The sequence below is a fragment of the Myotis nattereri genome, assembly GCF_964212035.1.
Source record: "Myotis nattereri genome assembly, chromosome: 4".
NCBI classification, from domain to species: Eukaryota; Metazoa; Chordata; class Mammalia; order Chiroptera; family Vespertilionidae; genus Myotis; species Myotis nattereri.
The window spans coordinates 26,597,156-26,619,364 of NC_138079.1; the positions used below are offsets into that span (position 1 = coordinate 26,597,156).

Here is a 22,209-nt window from a genome sequence, read left to right on the forward strand (position 1 = left end):
CAAGATACTGAAAGCCTATTAGAAGAAATCATGACAGAAAAGTTCCCCTACCTGATGAAAGAAATAGACTTACAAGTCCAGGAAGCAAAGAGAACCCCAAACAAGAGGAATCCAAAGAGGACCACACCAAGACACATCATAATTAAAATGCCAAGGGCAAAAGACAAAGAGATAATCTTAAAAGCAGCAAGAGAAAAACATTTAGTTACCTACAAGGGAGTACCCATACGACTGTCAGCTGATTTCTCAACAGAAACCATGCAGGCCAGAAGGGAGTGGCAAGAAATATTCTAAGTGATGAATAGCAAGAACCTACAACCAAGATTACTCTACCCAGCAAAGCTATCATGTAGAATTGAAGGTCAGATAAAGAGCTTCACAGACAAGAAAAAGCTAAAGGAGTTCATCACCACCAAACCAGGATTATATGAAATGGTGAAGGATATTCTTTAAGAAGAGGAAGAAGAAAAAGGTAAAGATAAAATTTATGAACTACAAAGTGACAACAAATAAATACCTATCAACAAGTGAACCTAAAAATTAAGTCAGAATAAACTGGTGAATATAATAGAAGTAGGGGCATAGAAAGGGAGTGGACTGACAATTCTTGGGGGGAAGGGGGTATGGGGGGGTGCGGGAAGAGACTGGACAAAAATCTTACACCTATGGATGAGGACAGTGGCAGGGGGTAAGGGCATGGAGTGGGGTGGGAACCAGGTGGAGGGGAGCTATGGGGGGAAAAAGAGGAACATCTGTAATAATCTGAACAATAAAGATTTATTAATTAAAAAAAAAGATAAATAATGCTGTTGATGATCAACAGATCATATTCCAAGTTAATGTCTTTGGTAACCACATGTAGGCCACACAACTATTGATGGGTGTGGGACACTCTTCAATAGCTTCATAAAGAAAGCACATCTCTCTGAAATTCTTTTTTAAATTTAAAAATTGAGGTAGAGATTTTGGAAAGATGATGCAAGTGAGGGAGCTCAGAGATTCCTTTTCCCAAAAGCAAATAAATGGCTGAGAAGTTGTGAAGTTATCAAAAGAATTGAAACAAAGACTACTCACAAAACAAATCATTTGTATTTGCTCCAGAAAGCACTTGAAAAGCGTACACTGCAGGAACAAGGCCAGAAGGAAAGAGACCAGCTCCATTTAGGTCTATAAAAGGATTATATGCAAATGCCCATAAGGAACTGAACTGGGAAAAAGGAACCTTACATGTGAAGATTATAGAGGAACCCTCCCCCCACTAAAAGACACATGTAAAAAAGATATATAGCACTCAAAAGAAAGATGAAGAAAATAATAAAATGTTCTGGAAGAAGACTTACTTTATCAAATACAATTTTACAAAATAGATTACACTATCAGAAAATTTAAAAGAGAGTAAAAATTCCATGAAGCAAGACATCAAGGAAGAGATAAGATGACAGGATGGCATTAAAGGAAGTGAGAAGAGAAGCAACAGAAAGACATTCCCAGATACGCAAGGAGTTAGAAGATCCTTCTTTAAAAATCTCCCCAAGACATACTCCTGTTGATGAGGAAAAGATTTAAATTATTGAACTCAAGAATGAGAATGCTATTGTATGAAGACTGGTAAGGTCCTTGGATCCATTAAAATAGATAATTAAGCTTATACAACTGTGGTGAAGATTATAACACAGGATACCATTCTATCATTATTGAAAGAATGCAGGTATATAACATATAATATAATATAATATAATATAATATAATATAATATAATATAATAATATAAATGTAAATAATAATAATTATTTTATATTAAAGTAAATTGAAATGAGAAACCTGCAAGCACTTATGACAAAGACTGGAGCCTGAAGTGTGAGAAATCTATAATAATAAAACCATATTATGCTTAGACCGGACAGCTGAACGACCTTCCAGACGTCCTTCTGGACAACCTTCTGGATGAAGCCAGGGCTGTGAGGGCTGAGGCCCTCACATGTATTTTGTACATTGGGCCTCAAGTAGAGAATAAAAGGAGTAGAAATGTGCTAGTTGCCTATTTTAAATCTGTAAGATAATAGAAATGTGCTAATTTGTAAGTTGATAAATCATAAAAGCGTAGCTTAAGCACATTATTTAAAATTGTATAGGTAACTAAAGTAGGATTAGAAATATACTGTATGTCTTCTAAATAATCAGAGGAATGAAAAAGGAGAAAAACATAAATCAAAAGTTAGAAACAAATTGAAAGACAAGCACAGCTAGGCTTTGGAAGAAGATCTCAGCATGAAAGACAACAGAAAAACCCACCAACCAACTAGTAGAAAAAGGAAAATGAAGGGAATAGACTCTGCAGGTAAGAGGAGAGAGGAAGAGTGGCGGGGGAGGGGAAATAGAGAAAGAGAAAGAACGACAGAAGTAAAGGAAGAACAATAATTGTATTTTCAAATAAAGAGAAGAGCAAGATGCTTTAAAAGAAAGGTTACAATCAAAGACCACAAAAGTAAGAAAACATTTGTTGTCAGGTATTAAACAAAGAGCAAAAAAGAGCAGGATATCTGTAAGATAATAAAAATCTCCCCAAACAAATAGATAAAGGGATGGAATTTGAAAAGAAAACATAAGAACATTAAAACATGAATCTAATATATGAGGAATTCAGGAGGCAAGAATATAAAGAATGAAGGAGAATAGTATTAAAACCTTTTCTCCCCCTACACTAAAAGGGTCCATATGGACTCAGCAAATAAATGAAGATACAATGAGATTAAAGCACATTGGTAACCCAGGAATAAATAAAAGACCCTAAGGCTTCCAAAAAGGAGGAGGTAAACGTAATCAGAATAGCAGCAGACTCCTTGGCAGCCGCAGGAGATGGAAGTCAGTGATCTCATGCCCATAAAACTCCAAGGGAGAGTGAATTTCCCCCCTGAACTCTGTTCTCAGACTCTCTGTCACTGGCGAAGCTGAGGAAATTCAGCTCCCGGAAACTTTCTCAGACAGTGGAAAGAGGTTGTTCCCTGAATGTGGTGTAAACAAAGACAGGACGTGGCCTGGTAACAGGAAACACTATTCCATGTCACAGAGAAACAGAGGGAGTCCCAGCACATCAGGTTCAAGGTGAGACAAGAATGGTGGCCCCAGGGATGAGGACCCCAAAGAAAAACCAACTGAGAGGTCTTCTGACATGTCTGACCGTGGGGGGAGAGCTGTGAGAAGCCTATGAAGTTCTCACCTCCTCCTTGTCCTGTTCTCTATGAGGGGGACCCACACTCTGCACCTCCTGATCTCACCACTCCCACCTCCTCTGTCTTTCCCTAGTTTTCCTTTTAATCCACAGCTCTTATCACCTTCCAAAATGGGCCATCATTTAAAAATATCTTATGCTTATTGCTGATGTATCTCTCCCCCAATAAGCTCCTCAAAGACAGGGATCTTTGTTCACTCACTAATGTATACCAAGTGCCTGACACACAGGAGACATCCAACTGATATTGGTTAAATGAATCCATACACTGTAAATATATAAAACCCAAGCAGACAAAATTCAGGCAGTTAACTTTTGGAAAATGAAATTTTATATACAGAAAGACAGAATCAGGATATCCTACTTAGCCAGCAAGGACTGATGATAAAGATGTGAATAGTGTATAATAATGGAATGTCATCATATTGGAAAAATGGAGGCCAAGGAAGTTGGTATTAAAAGTGATGTGAGTCATAAAAAGTGAAGCAAAAGGGCTATATCCTCTCTCTGACAAATAAGAGAATAATCTCTAAAACCAATAAATAGAAAAATGATGCCCTGGCCAGTTTGGCTCAGTGGATGAGGCGTTGGCCTGTGGACTGAAGGGTCCCAGGTTCGATTCTGGCCAAGGGCACATGCCCGGGTTGCGGGCTCAGTCCCCAGTGGGGGGTGTGCAGGAGGCAGCCAATCAATGATTCTCTCTTATCATTGACGTTTCTATCTCTCCCTCTTCCTTCCACTCTGAAATCAATAAATATATTTTAATTTTTTAAAAAAAATAGAAAAATGATAATTATGCATACTATTTAGAAATATTAGAACACATACCAGAGGAGAGAGATAAAGTAACTGAAATTGTTGCCTTGGGTTAGTGGGACTGGGAGTGGGATGACGGTTGCAGCAGGGATGATGATTTCTCATAGTGAACTTTAAAATACAATATGCCTTTTAAAATTATCTGCATGTTGTTACTAAATAAAATAAAAATAAAAAAAAATAGATGTCAGAAGCAAACACCTAGAATTAATTAAGTGTTGAATTTTGAGAATTTATATGGATTCTTTTCTTTAGCTCTTTTTTTAAATTAAGAAAATATGTAATATCACATCAAAAATTAAAAATCTCTTATTGTTGGAATTTTGTTTGACATAAAAGTGTAACAAGACTGCAGTAATGTGGCAGCTGAAGGTGGAGGTGGAATTTTCACGTGGATTCCTGTTTTGCATTGGATCCAGACAAATGTAAATATTGTAGGAGACTGTGGTCTTTCCTTTGTGACAATTGCATTCCTGGTGACCACAGTCAGAAGCATATTAAGAATTTTTTTCTGCTTCGGGTTGTTTTGCCCTGAACTTATATGGAACCTATAGGAAAACAAATCAAGTTGCACATAAAAAAGTTTTATACTCTCATGTGTCATATTTTTTATTTTGCAACACTACTCCTTCATCAAAATGAGGTCTTGTCTTAAAAGTGGTGTTTTAATTGAAAATGTAATTCATCTAAACAAGTTAGTTTGAGAATCTCTTTGGCTCTGGGAATATTGTTTAAAAATCTATGCATGCCCATAAAAATGCAATGAAAGATATGTAACATTTATTGGAAACTTCACAAAGAAAATAAGAACTGTTTAAGCAGAAACCCAAGCAGGAGTGGGGGTGGGGAATGAGAAAATTCTAAGATGTAGTAATCATATTCAGACCTGTCAGAAAAATCTCATACCACCTGATAAAGTTAATGCATAAGTCTTATTTTCCTTCTAGTCCTTAACAACTCTCCAAGGGAAGATTCTCAGGTCTCACAACTGGTGGAAATGCTTAACAAAATCATGGTTCACAGGTGATATGGGAATGACAACACATCAACATGTCAACCCAAACTAACCTGAATTCTTAAGCAAATGCTAAGGTGAATTGCAAAATAAATTATTAAACTCCTATATCAAGTTCGGAAGTCAATTAGTTTGGTTTCCTTCTTAAGCTTCTTAAGCCAAAGCTCTTTCAAGGTTACATGTGTCACTGTACTTATCTACTCACATTTCCTAGTCCTGTAAGGTCAGAGATTTTAAAGTTTTTATTTAGTGAAACTCTTATAAAGGTGGGGTGGAGAGGTGGGCAAAAAGGAGGAGGATTCTGGTGGGAAACATGACTGAGTATGGACATTCAGCACAGATGGGGCTACATGGGAGAGATGTTTGCAAATCAACACCTTTCAAGGTGATGTCTAAAGAAGAGTTTTAAATAAACAATTTTAAATGAACAGAATGATTACATATCCTTGTTCAATATTCAATTAAATATTCAAACAGTCACCCTATACCTGACCCACATCTTTCCTTTCTCTTTAAAATACAACATGAAAACCAAAAAGAAAACTGGCCTCAAGTGAAACATTGCCGATAGGTTCCAGTTCACAGAATGAAACCATTTTGCTAACCGGTTTGTAAGGAGGCACCACAGGATAGGCAACGATAATAGGACCATCCAAAGGTCATGTGCAGAGGAGCACAGAGAGAGGGTACTTTTGTATGGATTCCTATGAAGAGAAAACAAGGCATTTGATCGCAATATTTTTCATCTAAATTCTTCCTCTGCATTCCTAGAAGAATACTGCAGGGAGGGGAAGAGTATCCTTTTAGCATCTGGAAAGCATTTCCTCTTGAATCTTCAATCCACTGTCCAGGAAAGCACACATCCTATGGGTTTATGCTTTGAAAACGAGCTAGTTAAGATAAATGACACAAGGAGCCACTCCACTTAGATAAACTGAGAAAGAGAAAGGAAATAAATATCTGTGTGATTTATAGTTCGTGTTTCAAAAGCAAGAGATAAAAATGCCTGATTCATGCTAAAATGAAGATGGAGGCAGCTGAGCTATGGGTGGAGGGAGGGTGGTTGCTGTGCACTGCTAGTCTGTTCCGAGGTCACTGCCCAGCCAGCCTTGCCTGGTGCGAGGAGGAAAGACCTGAGGTTATGTGTCTACTCAGCTGCCTTCCAGAGGAGCAGCTGGGAATTGCCTAAGCCCTGTCATTTAGCCATGATGCTCCTGTGGGCTGGAGCCAACCAGACTTTTTAAGATCATCTTCCTCCAGCAAGGAGACCCCTGGATTCCTAGTACTCTGCCCCCTGCAGAGATTCATATCCTGGGACACCCATCCTGCTAATGACCCAGGAGCTTGCCAGCGCTCCAGTTGTGTGAGCCTTAGACACTGCCCAGGCATGCCATTTGGATGCTGATGCAGGAGGTCAGAGGTTCGAACCAAAAGAGCAGCTTTTCTTTTTTATTTAAAGTACAAATAAGAAGGCTGTGGATTAAGATGTTTTAAAGATCCCACTCCCCAATCCTTTCGGGACCCTCCTACACATGGGACATGGAACACCAGATTGCACTCCGCTGTATCCGGCCATCCTGTCCACTGAGCGAGATTTGAGAGAATGAGCTATTGCAGTCACTCTGGCTTTGGGAGGCCACTAGAGGGACACCGCAGGACACCAGGGCTTGGAGAGGGCCCCACACCTCAGCAGAGACAGGCTCTAATAAGAAAAACACGCTCTCATGTTCTGAAACATAAAACTGGGGCTTTCTGCCCACTTAATCAGGAACAAAATATTGTCGGTATTCTGGGCAAGAGAGAAATGTATCTCGCATCTCAGAGGGAAACAAAGCAAGTTTTTAAATTAAGATCTATTTTCCCAATTCAATTGTTAAAACAAAACTCCACGAGGATTAATATATATAATATAGGTTCATTCTTCTGTGCTTCGTCATTGATAGTTTTGCTTCACAGACTAAATAAGTAACTGATGTGAATTTGTTTCTCCTTTTACAGCAAAATTAAAACAGCCAAGATTTATTGTGTATTTAGCACATGTGCTGTGCTAAGAGCATTTATGTGGATTTCCTCAGCATATCCTTCCCTGTATTCCCTGGATTATGTAGAAGCCGTGCAGACAAAGGGGGTTTGCACCCAGGTTGGTGACAACACAGCCCACACCTTTAACCACACACATTCTGCCTAGCACGTACCATATTCTGTTCGGCATCACCCAGGCCCACTAAGTCCACTCCAAGCAGCGGTATGGAATGGGAGCCAGGATATTTGTCCCACCTGAACCATAGGAACCTCTGGGGCTATTAGTCCTCCAGCCCCTGCTACTATCTGGGGTGTCCTCTGAATTCTCTCCCAGGAGGAAAGCATAGCAGTAGGTTTCCAGCTAGGATTTATATCATCTCCCAAAACTTTCTTTTAGGAGAAAATGCATATATTCAAAAATGGGAGACATATAAATCAAAGAGTTAAGAAGTGGCCTCTGGGGTTCTCTTAGGTGACTCGGGTGAGCTCTCAGTGTGTTTTCTACCAGCTGCTCCCATACAGCAGGTTCAGCTTCCCCAGACAGACCCTTCCTCCCGGAATAATGCCTTTCCTTTCAGGACACAGAGCTCTTACTAGAATCCTATCTAATAAAAGAGAAACATGGTAATTAGCCGTACATCCGCTACCCTTCCCATTGGCTAATCAGGGCGATATGCAAATTAACTGCCAGCCGAGATGGTGGCCGACAGCCAGGCAGCTTGAAGCGAACATGAGGCTTGCTTGCTTCAGTGACGAAGGACTCCAACATTCCCTGCCTGCCGCTGCCGGCCTCTGAGCTTGCAGTTTGAAACATTGTTACAAATATAGAAGCTAAACAAAACCCCAGAAACCTGCTTTCAGCCAGCCGGGATCTCAGAGCTGGAGTTGAAACAGTGTTTCGATTATAGAACCCAAACAAACCAGATACCTGCTTTCAGCAGCCGAGGCCTAAGAGCTGGAGCCAAGCCTCAGAGCTAAAGCTGGCCCAGAATAAAAAAAAAAGAAAAAAAGGAGCAGTTGGGAGCTTCAGTCACCCACCAGCCCGAAAACAGCCCTCAGCCCCTCACCCAGACTGGCCAGGCACCCCAGTGGGGACCCCACTTTGAAGGGTGTGTGACCAGCTGCAAACAGCCATCATCCCCTCATCCAGGCTGGCCAGGCACCCCAGTGGGGACCCCCACCCTGATCCAGGACACCCTTCAGGGCAAACCAGCTGGCCCCCACCCATGCACCAGGCCTCTATCCTATATAGTAAAAGGGTAATATGCCTCCCAGCACCGGGATCAGCGGAGCCGAGAGGCCTCCCGGCACGGGGATCAGCCTGACAGGGGGCATGATCGCCCTGTGGCTCTGTGTGTTACAGGGGGCGGGGCCACAACCTCCCTATCCGCCCTGCTCTGTTTGTGACGGGAGAAGGCACCCCAACCCCCTGATCAGCCCTGCTCTGTGCCTGTTAGGGGGGAGCTCCCCAATCCCCTGTTTGCCCTGCGGCTCTGTGTGTGACAGGGTGTGGCATCCCAATCCCCCCCTCACGGGCCCTGCTCTGTGTGTGACGGGGTAGAGCCATAACCTCCCCATTGGCCCTGCCCTGAGTGTGACAGGGTGCGGCGCCCCAAACCCCTGATCTGCCCTGCTCTGTGTGTGACGGGGGGCAGTGCCCGAACTCCCCTATCGGCCCTACTCTGTGAGTGACAGGGGGGAGCTCCTCAACCCCCTGATCGGCCCTGCTCTGTGTGTGACAGGGGGTGACGCCGCAACCTCCCCATTGACCCTGCCTTGAGTGTGACAAGGGGCGGTGCCCCAACCGCCCAATCGGCCCTACCCTGAGCGTGACTGAGGGTGGCATCACAACCTCCCGATCCGCCCTGCTCTGTGCATGACAGGGGGCAGCGCCCCAACTCCCCAATCGGCCCTGCTCTGAGCCCGACCAGGGGCTGCACTTAGGGATTGGGCCTGCCCTCTGCCACCCGGGAGCAGGCCTAAGCCAGCAGGTCCTTATCTCCTGAGGGCTCCCAGACTGCGAGAGGGCACAGGCCGGGCTGAGGGACCCCCTCTCCCCGCTGAGTGCACAAATTTTTGTGCACCGGGCCTCTAGTTTACCTATAACATTGGACCTGAATGAGATAAGTATAGAATATAGGACATTGAAGAAGACAGAAATGTCTTTGGCTCTAGATCCCTCAAAACCAGAAAGATAAACTGCAGGGAAGGCCCAGTGAGAAGAGCAATGGGCAGAACAGGTGACTGTGAGGAAAAATTAGTACCTCCACATATATACATATTTACAACAGAGCATAAGGGAAATCCAACATCCATTTAAAAATCTTTCTTCAAAGAAATCCAGAAGTGTGAAACCAAAGGGGAAGCAGAGACATGCTCTAGGAGGGCTTTCAGAAGAGGCGGGACATTAGCCCACTGGGAAAGGCAGTGTGAGGGCTGGTCTCCCTGGTGGGCTGTTCATGGCAGGAAGGGTGGTCGTTTCCTGGCTGTGTCCCAGAGTGCGGAATGGGAGAAGGAGGAATGCTGGAGGAGGCTGGCGGGAATATCAAATCACTGTCCTGGGACGGAGGAAATGACTGGTCAAGGGTGTTAGGATTGGCTGCCATTCTGGGGTGGCTATGTGAGATGGTGACCTTTTTGAGTGAGAACAGGGGCTTGTACATTTTCTGGCAGTATTTAACAACTGAGCTCCAAGTGTGGAATGGGTGATAAGAAGGATGTAGCCAAGTTGGGTCTCTGGGGAAGGATAAGTGGAAAGAATTGGGAGAAAGTGTTAAGCCAGCTCTCCAGAGAAGGATGACAGCACTACTCATGGACTCTGCACTGGGGAGAGGACATGACATCCTGGACAGGGAGGATAGAAATGCTGGTGCCCCAGGAAGACATAAGGACAATTGGATGCGAGAGCACATGAGTTGCCATGACCAGAGGTGGTGGCCAGAATGGAGTGCTGGGACCCAGGTTTCACAGGTGAGGCACATAGAAGTTAGGAGAGTGGCTTAGCTGCTCCAACAGAGACCATGTAACCAGAGCTCACCCCTGGGAGGTGGCATGTCCCTTTCAAGAGGAAGCCTGAGTTGGTAGGAAGGTGTGGTAGCTCTGCTCATTCCGACACCCTCCATAGTGGGACTCCACCCACCTTGCAGGCTGCCTTTGCCCATGTGACTAGAGCTGGCTCACTACAGCCAAGCCTGTTGTAGCCCATGGAGGGGTGAGAGGAGGAGGCGGAGGAGGCAGAGTCTTTGCAGGACACACATGGAAGGACCTGTTTCACTTCTGTTGGCATCCTGCTGGGAGGGAGGACAGGGGATCCTGGCTGAGGCAAGGTCAGTGAATCTGAAGTGGTGGGTCCCTAGCCCCTGAGGAGGCAGGTGGGCTGGGAATACAGAATCTTTCCAGGGATGCCCATTCAGGCATCCTAGTAGGAAGAAAGGTCTCTGACCCTTAAATGTTGATAAGTGGCCTCATTATTATCCTGAGCAAGTGACCAGGGCCCACACAGGCCAGAGATGAAAGCAGACAGTGCCTCTCGCCCTGCTCTATTTTACCATCTTCAAGAAAAGCATCAATTTTATGCTGGGAGGCTCAGTTCAGCAAACCTGAGATCCATATCCCAGCTTATGGGTCTTTACAACAAGATGTATAAGACTATTTTGTACATAGTGCCTTGGCTGTCTGAAGCTCTAGTTGGAGTTAGAATTTAATTTCTTAAATTTGTTACTCAGATGATTTTTACATGTGACATAGCCCCGAAAAGATAAAGAAAGTGAGGAGCAGAGAGACTAAGGATGTGCTCAGGGATGATGGCTGATGAGAGCAGGGCAGGACCACAGCTGCCTCCTGGGTCCTTCCCAGGCCACCATCTCAGTAAACCTGAGCTTTATTTAGAAATATTTAGCCCTAGCTGGTTTGGCTCAGTGGATAGTGTGTCTGCCTGCGGACTGAAGGGTCCCTGGTTCGATTTCGGTCAAGGGAACATGCCTGGGTTGTGGGCTTGATCCCCAGTAGGGGGCATGCAGGAGGCAACCGATCAATGGTTCTCCCTCATCATGGATGTTTCTAGCTCTCTCTCCCTCTCCATTCCTCTCTGAAATCAATAAAAATATATTTAAAAAAATAAAGAAATATCCAAGGGCAGCAGTATTGAGGACAGCATGATGGAAGGACAGAGCCCAGGTGTTCTGCACCTCCATCTCACACGTGAGCATGCACAGTGCACAGCAGTCACCCACACACCCTTGACAACCCAGGAAGCCTTCGTTCAGTAAGGCACAGAAAAGATGAAATACTTCCATTTGTGACGACATGGATGAATCTTGAGAATATCATGCTAAATGAAATAAGTCAGATGGAAAAAGTCAAGAACCATATGATTTCACTAACATGTGGGGTATAAAACTGAAAGCAACAAACAAACAAAACTCATAGTCACAGACAACAGTATGGTGATTATCAGAGGGGAAGAGGGCTGGAGGGGAGAAAAAGATAAATGGGGTCAACTATATGGTGAGAAAAGGAAACTTGACTTTGGGGGATGAATACATAATACAATATATAGATGATGTAATATAGAATTGTACACCTGAAACCTATATAATTGTATTAACCAATGTCAGCCCAATACATCTAATAACATTTTTTTAAAAAGAAAAAGAAATACTAGGAAGGAGACAGAAAGCTGGGAGCTAAAACTTTACTATCACCACAGTGTACTATCATCCCTGGCAGCATGCAGCTTAAAGTAAAAATCGAAAAGGATGCTACTCTAAGAACTTCCACTGACATTCACAAGATTTTCCAGACACATTTTAAAGCTCACTTGTTCAAGCAGTCCTGGTGACTTCGGCCTCTTTGCTAGTCGGGATTATGTGATGGTACTCAGTGCTTCTACCTTTAGACACAGGAGCTCCTAGGACTCCCCAAGTATATTTGCAAACTATGAAACTAGTTCCGATGGCCTGGCGGTTCTTACCTGGGAGGACAGGCAGATACTTTGCAAGGCACCACCCCTGTGGCAGGCCGGGTGTTGGGATTGCAGAATGACGTATTTACTTGAAACCTCAGGTCTCTGTAGCAACCTTCTCGGGTGGTCATCTGCCCTGTATGAAAGGGTGAGAGGCATGATAAAGACTCAGGGACATGCCCCATGGTAAAAGGCAGGTGAAGAGCTAATGAAGTTCATCAGAAAAAAACACACACTTTACTGTATTTGAATGTCTTTGTGTTACTGACCAATTGGCCAGCTGTTGATATTCTACTTTTCTGACCATTCCTCATGACTTTTATTAGTGAATTTCATCAGTTCTAAGATACATTCATTTTCTCACTACATTTTAACATCTTTAAAATCAACATGGGTCTTGCATATTGATAAATCAGTAAGAGGTTAAGATCTTGTGTTCATTTATTCAACAAGTATATACTTGACAACTGGTGAGTTAATTTTTGAGGTCAAATCTGTTTATAGGTGATAAGGACACTTGAGATTTTAATTTAAATTTTATTTCCTCAGCCCATATAAACAATAATGGATGCAAAAATGAAATTAAATATTCCTTCCTTTGACATTTTTCAAATATCTGAATATTCTGAGAAAATAAAAATATTCATAGACAGTCACATGTCCAGTAGAACATAGGATTTCCAAGTTCTATTTTTACAGGAGGTGGTAGATAACTACGTTTTCAGATGAGTTTCCTTTGATGGAATGGGGTCTGCTCAGCCATATAGCTGAACTTTTACAAAGACTCAGGTATTATTTCTCTAACTAAGGGCACATCTGTGAAGGAATTTCTCAACAGCACTCACAATCACTCAACTGTTTATTAGAAAGAAATATCACCTGGTCTGTGGAAATGCCAGAATCAAGCCAATTTCCTAAAGTGATCCATATTAATAGATAAGAGAGAAGAGTATGCAATTCAATGGTGAAAGTAAGAAAGTCAGAGAAAACACCCTTTAACTGGAAAGCCCAGAGCTGAACCCTGGCCCTGGGAGGTGGTGAGTGTCATGATCAATGTGGCCAGGCTCTGCCTTTATCTTTTCAGAAACCAGCCCCGGTCAGTTCTTTGGAAAGCATTTTGAAATTTCCACATTTTGCCAAAGTATCTGGAAGAGGAGTATCCAGTCTTAAAGACTCTAATTTTTATCAAAATCTCCAAGTTTTCAATACTTCTAACTATAGAATTAATTCCAGCTGTTGCCAAAAGCCTTAGAAACAATCAGTTAAGCAAAATTACACAGAAAACTAGAAAATATTACACAAATGAATGCACATTGTCCCATGAGAAACATGTGTCATTACTTCAGGGAGTGCTGGATATACTGAGGGCCTTCACAAGCATGAAGACCCTAAAATCAGAAGAGGGAAGATACTCCAGGACACGAGAACGGGGGAATTCCTGATTTGTTGTTCCACTTATTTGTCCATTCATTGATTAATTCTTGTATGTGCTCTGACAGGGGATCAAACCTGCAAACTTGGTGTTTCAGCACGATGCTCTAATGAGTTGAGCTACCAGCTAGGGCCCTGGTAATGGTTCTTGAATGACAGAAGAGGTGGGGAGCTTTTCAGTTGCCATTAGAGCCACTATCTTGCTATCCAACTGTACAGAGGGAATCACATTTTTTTCTTAGGATGTTTTAATGTCAGAATTTAAATATAATTTTAATATTTTATTCTTAGCTCAAAATGGGAAGAATTAACATATGTCAAGTACATAGTATTAACTTTTCAGACCATGATATTTTTGTGAATCTTTCAGTTTTTCTTAATTTCTTTATTAAGAATATGAGTTCATTATTATTTTTCTTCATCCATTCATTAGATTCTTATTTTATGCAAGTTCTCATTTGTGTACCATTTTTATATTTATATATAGTACTGTCTGAATTATTTTCTTAATTATGAAAACTGAGAATTCACAAAGCTGAAATACACCGGCTCGAGTGGAAATTTGTTTCAAAAATATCAGACAGTATTTACTATTTTGTTTCTAAATTTGCAAATATGTACTTGCCATTCTTTGTCAGATAGTCCATACTGGCTCTAGCTAAAAATGTCTTCTAGTGAATCAACTTCAACAATCTAAACATTACTTAAAATTCTTATAGTATTAACATAAAAAAGCCATCCATTGTCTTGTGAGATTCTTTTGAAATGTTGTTTCTTGTCACTTACACTGCAATTTTAATAAGATTATTATAATTTCTCTATGAGTTTCAGTGTACAAACTTTATAGCCATTTTCTTTCCACTGAATGTTTTGAACAAGACCGTTTGATAAAAAACTCATTCTATATTACTATACTTTTCATGTAAGCTTCTATTTCTCATCACAAACATGATATATATATATATATATATATATATATATATATATATATATAGTGACTTTCATAACAAAATTATGCCAAAAAACACACCCTTAAATTAGATGAAAAGCAGAAACCAATTCACTAAAGAATGTCCTCAAAGCTACATGCTAATGCATATGAGCCTGAGAAGTAGTTGAGGCTTTCAAGTGATACTCAGGACCAGTATTCTCTCCTCTGCTTCTGGCAATATTACTGCTACTCTCAGGCAGACACCTAGGGTGACTCATTACGGCATGATGAGGACCAGTGTAGTACATGTCACAGCTTGACCGTGCTCCGGGCACCTCTGTGCCTACCAGCAGGAGAGACAGAGAAGTGACCTACCCCCACCACAGGAAACAGAGCACTCAGAGCGGACGATGACCCACGTGTAGCTGGGCTGGGCACTGGGCTTCTGCTCACCGCCCCGCCGAGGCACCGAGTATTCCCAGGCAATGCCCGGGTTCCTTCCCTGAAGCAGAAGCTACAACATAAGATGGGGGGAATATAACTAGTTAAAATGGAACCAATAACTACATGATTTGTTTTAAAAACTTGAAACAATAGCAATGTCAACAAAATGTTGTTTAAAGTGATAAAATAAACAGTGTTCAGTCTCCAAAATTTGCATTAACTTTCTGAACAGGAATAAACTCCCAACTGGACTCAAGTATATCTAGTAACTATATAGACATCTGACTTGCCATATACTTAGTGTTTCCTCCACACAAGACTTCAGATGTCTTTGCCACCCAATAAACATATTTGGTTATCTCTTGCTTTCTCTCCATGTTCCTTCTGACTTCCCTGCAAATCCTCCCCAGGAGAGCGAATCAGAAAGTGATACTTACAAAGCACCATCACACGTCCTAGTAACAACCCAGGACGCTGAAGTGATGTCATCCATGCCACTGCCAAAGCTAAGTCAGAGGACTTCCCACATGGCTGGGTGCCTGTTGGCATGTACCCAGGAGTTCCAGGAGAAACATATCTTACTGGTCAAGATGATCTCTCAGGCTCAGCATAACTGTGAGCCAAGGTTTAGGGCAGTGGTCGGCAAACTGCGGCCTATGAGCCACATGTGGCTCTTTGGCCCCTTGAGTGTGGCTCTTCCACAAAATACCACGTGTGGGCGTGCATGTACAGTGCGATTGAAACTCCGTGGCCCATGCGCAGAAGTTGGTATTTTGTGTAATAGCCACACTCAAGGGGCCAAAGAGCTGCATGTGTTTCGCGAGCCATAGTTTGCCGACCACTGGTTTAGCGTATAACATTGCATTTGGACTCTTCACCTTCCCGTGTAAAACCTGAACACATGGATCAGTAATCACCTTTTCTCTCATAAGTGTACCAGATCCACTGATCTCAGTAAGTAGGTTATCTATTTTTTTTTTAAAGCAGCATCACTATTATCCTTTTGATAGACATCTGCATTTCTGAGCCATTATGCATCCTTGATGTGATGTTCCAGTGGATAATGACACTGGCCCTTCCCTGACAACTCAGCTCAAGTCTCCATTGGTGTAGGGCAGGTTGGCACCCTGGAGAGTGGGCTGCACTGCAAGGCCATTGAGATGCTCCCCTTCTGACACCCTGAGGCTCTGACTCTTCTTCCACAAAAACAGTTCCTAATAAGCTGAACTCATTTTCAACCCTGACCCATTTCTCTTTCTCTATGATTATTATAGCTAACAGCCTGAGATGGTGAGAGAGAAATAATCAAGGCAAGAATGTAGGGTGAATAGTTTACCACAGGGTGAAGGAAGAAGTTCAGAGTCAGGAGGCACAGACAGAGCCTCTCCCAGCCATAGAGCTTACAGAAGAGAAGCAGACATTTGTAAAGACCCCAACATGGGAACTGCAGGACGTGCATAAGTACACATTTAATCATGCACCAAGAAATGAAGATGATTAAAAAAGTCCACTGACCCATTCAGCCTATGCATTGAATAGTCTTGTTTTTGATGCATTACCTAATTGTAAGCACGCTTCTGTGCACTTAAAATTACACCAATAGCCTTGGACCTACAGAAATGCTAGAAGACCCCAAAATCCAAGCCCCAAAACCATGAAGCTGGAATCTACCTCCACAATCAGTGTTTCGTTTGTTGGCCCCGCAGAGGTCAAGCTCTCCGGCTCCCTGTGGGACCGTCGGTAGTTGAAGGCAGTGCCTGAAAACTTGTAGCGTCCGGGCCAGTCCACGGTCCAGTGTCCATTCAGGTAGTATGTTTTGAGGGCATTGCGCACAGCAATGTAGGAGGTAGATACATTCATTTCATAGATGCGAATACTCCGGGCTCCCGAAGGAATGGTAACCATCTGATAATACTCTAGATTAAAGCAGACAGGATCAGGGAGGATGGGGCATTTCATTCATTTATGCCAAGGCCAAATCTCTCATCACCTTCAGTACTCCATAACTACAACGTGAGAATCCTATAAGTGACTTTTTGTAATTGAAGCAGAGTTATTGTAATTTTCACTATTCCTAAGGATGATTCTAATTCAAATAACCTAGCAACCACTTTCTATCAAAACAAAGGATTGAGAGTAGGCAGAAAAGGAGGCAGTTGTGGGACCTGTTAATTGTTATTGTTGACACTATTGCTCATCTCCACCTCCTGTCAAGAGTCTCAACACCTGCTGCATTCACTACACCTCAAATCCTTCCCACCAAAAAGTTCCCGTTTCGATCTTGTCTCTCAACCTCCGCAGGCAGCTGTGGCATACTCACGGTTGGTGCGGTGGTGCTTGGCATAGAGGCCCTTGTGCACCGTGCAGTCTGAGTTATTCCCCTTGCACACACCGCAAGAGTCTTCCACGGCACTGGATCCAAGGATGTTGTCACACCCAACTCTCTGGGATATTCGTGAGGTCACATGTCATTCATGAAAGAAAAGATAACACGAGCCACATCACAAACCTAAAGCAGGAAACCTCCTCCCCGCTATAGTTGAAAATTCCAACACAGGGAAATTAACAAATATTTATTGGATACCCAATATGTGCACAGAAAGCCTGCAAATCTACTCTTCAGGCCCAAAGTTGGAAAACTTTAAATGTCAAACATAACCTGAACTCTTCAGGATTGCTCACAGCTATTGTATCCTGAGCCCTGAATTGCATCTATCCAGTTGTTATGTGGGAAACATGGGTCAAGTGCAGACTGACATAAAGCACTTACTACAAACGACAAGCAATGTGTTCTCACAAGGGTCCACTGGAATGTGCCCTGGTGCTTTTGAATCTCCTTGTTCAATGGCAGAGAAGTAGTACATGCCATGTGGAAATAATCCCCAGCAGTAAATAATATAAAGGGCATATTTGTTCACCCTCTTACAATCTTATGAACTGATTATTTGTACAATGCTTGTTAGTTTTATATTTCCTAACAACGTCTATAGATCTATTCAGAAATGAAATAACTATAGTCCACAATCCCTTGCTTGTAATCCACAGGGATGGATGCATTTCAGAGATTTTAGGATGGAAATTGACATATTGTGTATATAATGTGAAAGTCCCAGATGGGCCTAGGATAGCAATGATATTTCTATAACACAATGCAGACATCTTCATACTATGCGGTTAAAAGAAAACTATCAAATAGTCTTACATCTGTTCAGGGAAGGTTTTTACCACCAAACAAATTCAGGTCAGCTTACATTTTCCATCCAAACAAACTTTCTATTTCATAGATTTTTAGATTTCAAAATTACAAATAAGGGATTGCAACATTATCATTAAGAATACCTAAAAATACTGAAATATTTAACAAATCAACTACTAATTAGACAAAACAGGTAGAGACTTGAGCATTTTAAAGCTGAAAAAGATCTTGATAGAATCATCTAGCCTAATCTTCATGCATTAAAAAAAGAATTACACCGAGGTCTTAGTGGGTGGTTCTACTTTACTATGGTCCTATAATTTAGAGAAAACTAGAACTTGGACTGAGGTTGTTGGACTCCAGTGAATAAGAATATTGAGTAACTTCTGTGTGTGATCTGGTCACACCATCACTTTGTTTATAATGAAATTCTTTCCATAACTTACTTCTGCACATGGTAACAAGCTCCAAGGGTGATGTCCACTTAGTCACTGAGTCTTTCCCAGCCTGTCACCTAAGTCCCTCTCTAATAGATGTTGAGGCTACTGGGTCTTCTGGAGACCCCTGGAATAGCTGCAGAGTGCCTCTCAGCTCTGAGCTGCCCGCCCCACTTCATTATTTTCCACGCTACCGTTCAGCCACTGCATCTGATCCCACAACTCCACTAGTTCCCTATCTCAGTGCCTGATCTACACAGACACAATGATCAAAACCTGACTCCTCATTCTGGCAGCGATTGTTCTTGTGAGAGCCCAATCCCCATCCCTCACCTCCCCCATACCCCAACCCTTGCCTGCCTTCTGGATACTCTGATCACTGAGTTGGGTCTTACCAACCTATGCTCCTCTGCCTGCCTCCCTAAATTCCCCTTCCAACTCACCCTTTCAGATTTAGCTTGGAAGCTCTCTTCTCCAAGGAGCCCTGCAAATCTCCCAGATCCACATCTAAGAGAGAATCAGCTCTTTCCTTCTCCCTGCGCTCTGTACCTTCAGTGCCACAAACCACTGTGTCTCAGCATGTGTACATCTGGCTTCTCCCTCACTGGGCTTTGACTTGAAAGGGCTTGTTTTTTATCTGTTCTCTCTAGCTTCTTATAGAATGCCTGGCACAAAGCAGACTGTCTGGAGATGTTTGTTGAATGAATGAACGATCATTATTACCTCACATATCCCATCTATACAAACATTACGGCTATCCTCCGAGCATGGAGTCCCATCTTTGACTTTATTTGACAAAGAAAAGAAGAAATCAAATCCTTCTGCGATACAGTAGAGTTTGCATAAGTCCTGATCTTAAAAAGAAATACACACACAAACACAAATAAGAAAGATACTTAAGCTCTGATCATTTTTGCTCTAAATTTTAGATAGACTTTTTTTTTTTCTTTTTGCCCATAAAATAAACTCCCACACAATAATACATTGCAAAGACATTTTTGTATGGTTGTTTCTTTAGGCTTGTTTTTTCCCCTTTAATTTATTATTATCTAAATGTTCACTGTTACTTTTTACTCAACTCTCTACTAGTCTTTGTTCTTTACACAGTGGTTGGCACATAGTAGGCATTCAATAAACATTTGTTGATTTGAACTACAACATTACTATTAACTGTTCTACTAGTATAATTAACTACTCTCTTGTAGAAATGCAAAAAAGTCACTACAATTTTATAACAATATGTCAAATTCTCACAAATAAAATGTAACAAGAAATAAAAGTATTGAATTTCTTAATCGCTAATACAGTTGAAAAAATACATAATATTTTTAAATTGATAGAGGGAATCACTTTTAGATGAAATCTCCAGAAAATTATGTTTTCTAAAATTTATTATAAAAAATATTGATACATAAAGAACATGGGTATCATCATATCCTTAAGACTGGTAAAGTTCACTTCCTCTCTCATTTCAAGGGTTTATGATTTATATGATTAAATATAAACTCTTGTAAAAACCATATCCCTTTGTTTTTTCCTTGGTAAGAAGGGAACAGTTTATGATGAACGTTTTTGTCTGCCTCAGGAGTTTTCATAGGCTCAAGACTCATCTATAAATATTTTCTTTATTTTATGAGACCCACCTGAACAATTTTAAGATCAAATTTAGTGCTTCCATTATTAATACCTTTATTTACTGAAGACTAGCAAGGTCAGGAATAACATGCACATTTTTTGACCCCAATTTCAAAGTTCTTTCTATTTTTTTCACTGGCTTAATTTTCTCTGAGTTAAAGAGTGAAAATACCACCAAGAATGCTTTGTATGAAATTGCTGACAATTTTCTTTCTATAATCTACTAATTTCATAAACCTCTCAGCATGAAAATATTATATATTATGATGAAGAAAGTAAATGTCACATGAGAAGTTCCAAGTTATGTATTTCTTGAGTGTTGCTTAGACAATATTCCAAATTTCAAAAAATAAGATGATTAGATGTTCTTTGGACTTATTTTTAAATTATACCACTTAAGCTACCAAGCTCAAGTTATAATAATCATAAGACTAATGCATATTTTTCTTCAACTAGAGAGTAAAATCTTACATATGTCACAAATAAACATTCGGTTTAAAGTTATATTATAGATCAAGACTTTCTGAATATAGTATACTTTAAAATTATCTGATTTTCCAAAAGATACTAAAGTTGTTCTTTCATTATTTGGCAATTATGTGTTCATTGGGTAACATGCTTATAGAAATATCACCATCAACTATAGGGATTTGTAATTAAAATAAGCATTGATTCATTGACAATAAAACATCTTCTTTTCATTTTTTACCACTTCTAAATTTAATGGTATTATAAACTTGTTCTCTGTTTGGCTTGTTAATTTCTGACCACACAGTTGGTCAAGTTTAGATTAAGATGCCTGTAGCCATGTGTCAAAATACCCCAGAAAGGGATCTGTGACACTGATCTCATATAGGGGTATCTGATCTACCTGAACACCACACCATCTATCATGCAGTTCTTTCAGGAGGAAAGATAATAAAGTAGAAGGCTATCACTACTGAGTAGGGTTTGGGATTTACCTTCTACTTGCGTGTAAGGCTTCCACTTGTAGTGCCACCCTCGAAACCGTTTGCTGTTGTATTCCGCACACTGCATGGCACGGAAGTCAACACTATCGTGGGGACATTTCTGACTGTTGCAAAGCTTCAGAGTGCGAGTGGAGCCCTCACAAAACTTCCCGCCATGGGATGGTCTGGAACACATATTTTGCTGTTAGAAACCTTATATTTTAATAGGGACTTGCCCCTTCCTTCAAATTGGGCTTATTGGAGAGATGTAGCAGATAATGTTAATTACTTATAGGGGCTAAGTCATTTGCTAAGTAGTCACTGATAATTTTTTTTCTTTTTTTTAAAAAAATATATTTTATTGATTTTTTACAGAGAGAAAGGGAGAGGGACAGAGGGTCAGAAACATTGATGAGAGAGGAACATCGATCAGCTGCCTCCTGCACACTCCCCACTGGGAATGTGCCAGCAACCAAGGTACATGCCCTTGACTAGAATCGAACCCAGGACCCCTGAGTCCACAAGCCGACGTTCTATCCGCTGAGCCAAACTGGTCAGGGCTGATAATTTCTTATATATTAACAACATGGGCAGTGTTTCCTTTTCTATTGAGTGTATAGTTTACAGTGTTGGCAGAAAAGGTTAGAATGTGGTAAGCAGGTTTGTGTGTGTTAATGCCACCTCCCAGCCTCCTTCTGCGGGAATAGGGTCAGCGTTGCTCCGAATGCCATAAAGGAGGGGACACCAAGGGAGGGCAGTGGCTCTCCCAGAATTACACAGTTGATAGAAAGCAGAACTGAGAATGAAATTGAACTATACCACTTCTTTCCACTACTAGCTTCCTGCGACAAGGCCAGGGCACCCAATTGGGTCAGAAGTAACAGTCACCTTCCACTTGTTGGCACTGACAGCAAATGCCCCAGGTTCTCTGCTACCCACTCAGAATTCATGTGGACCACCAGGATGAGAGCATCCTGTCCATGCAGGAACCTATTGGGTCACACATGTTAAAGCCAGGACTGAGATAATGGCAATATGACATATCTTAAACTAACCGAGGTGCAAAAAGAGGATTTAGAAATCTATTCACTCCACTGTACTGGTGACTGCATTTAACATTCTTGTCATATAACAGGAGGC

At 41.5% G+C, this 22,209-nt stretch overlaps 1 protein-coding gene across 2 annotated transcripts in view; it reads right to left on the reverse strand.

Moving 5' to 3' along the window:
* Positions 1–22,209, reverse strand: part of ADAMTS16 (ADAM metallopeptidase with thrombospondin type 1 motif 16) — a gene marked incomplete at its 5' end in the record, with an annotated part of 106,521 nt that overhangs the window by 23,400 nt on the left and 60,912 nt on the right. For both annotated transcript variants that reach the window (XM_081090218.1, XM_081090217.1), the window contains 6 exons: positions 12,055–12,181; positions 14,783–14,921; positions 16,523–16,767; positions 17,172–17,295; positions 19,208–19,338; positions 21,082–21,254. In XM_081090218.1, the coding sequence (XP_080946344.1) occupies positions 12,055–12,181; positions 14,783–14,921; positions 16,523–16,767; positions 17,172–17,295; positions 19,208–19,338; positions 21,082–21,254 (939 nt within the window). The remainder of the gene's footprint in view (positions 1–12,054; positions 12,182–14,782; positions 14,922–16,522; positions 16,768–17,171; positions 17,296–19,207; positions 19,339–21,081; positions 21,255–22,209) is intronic.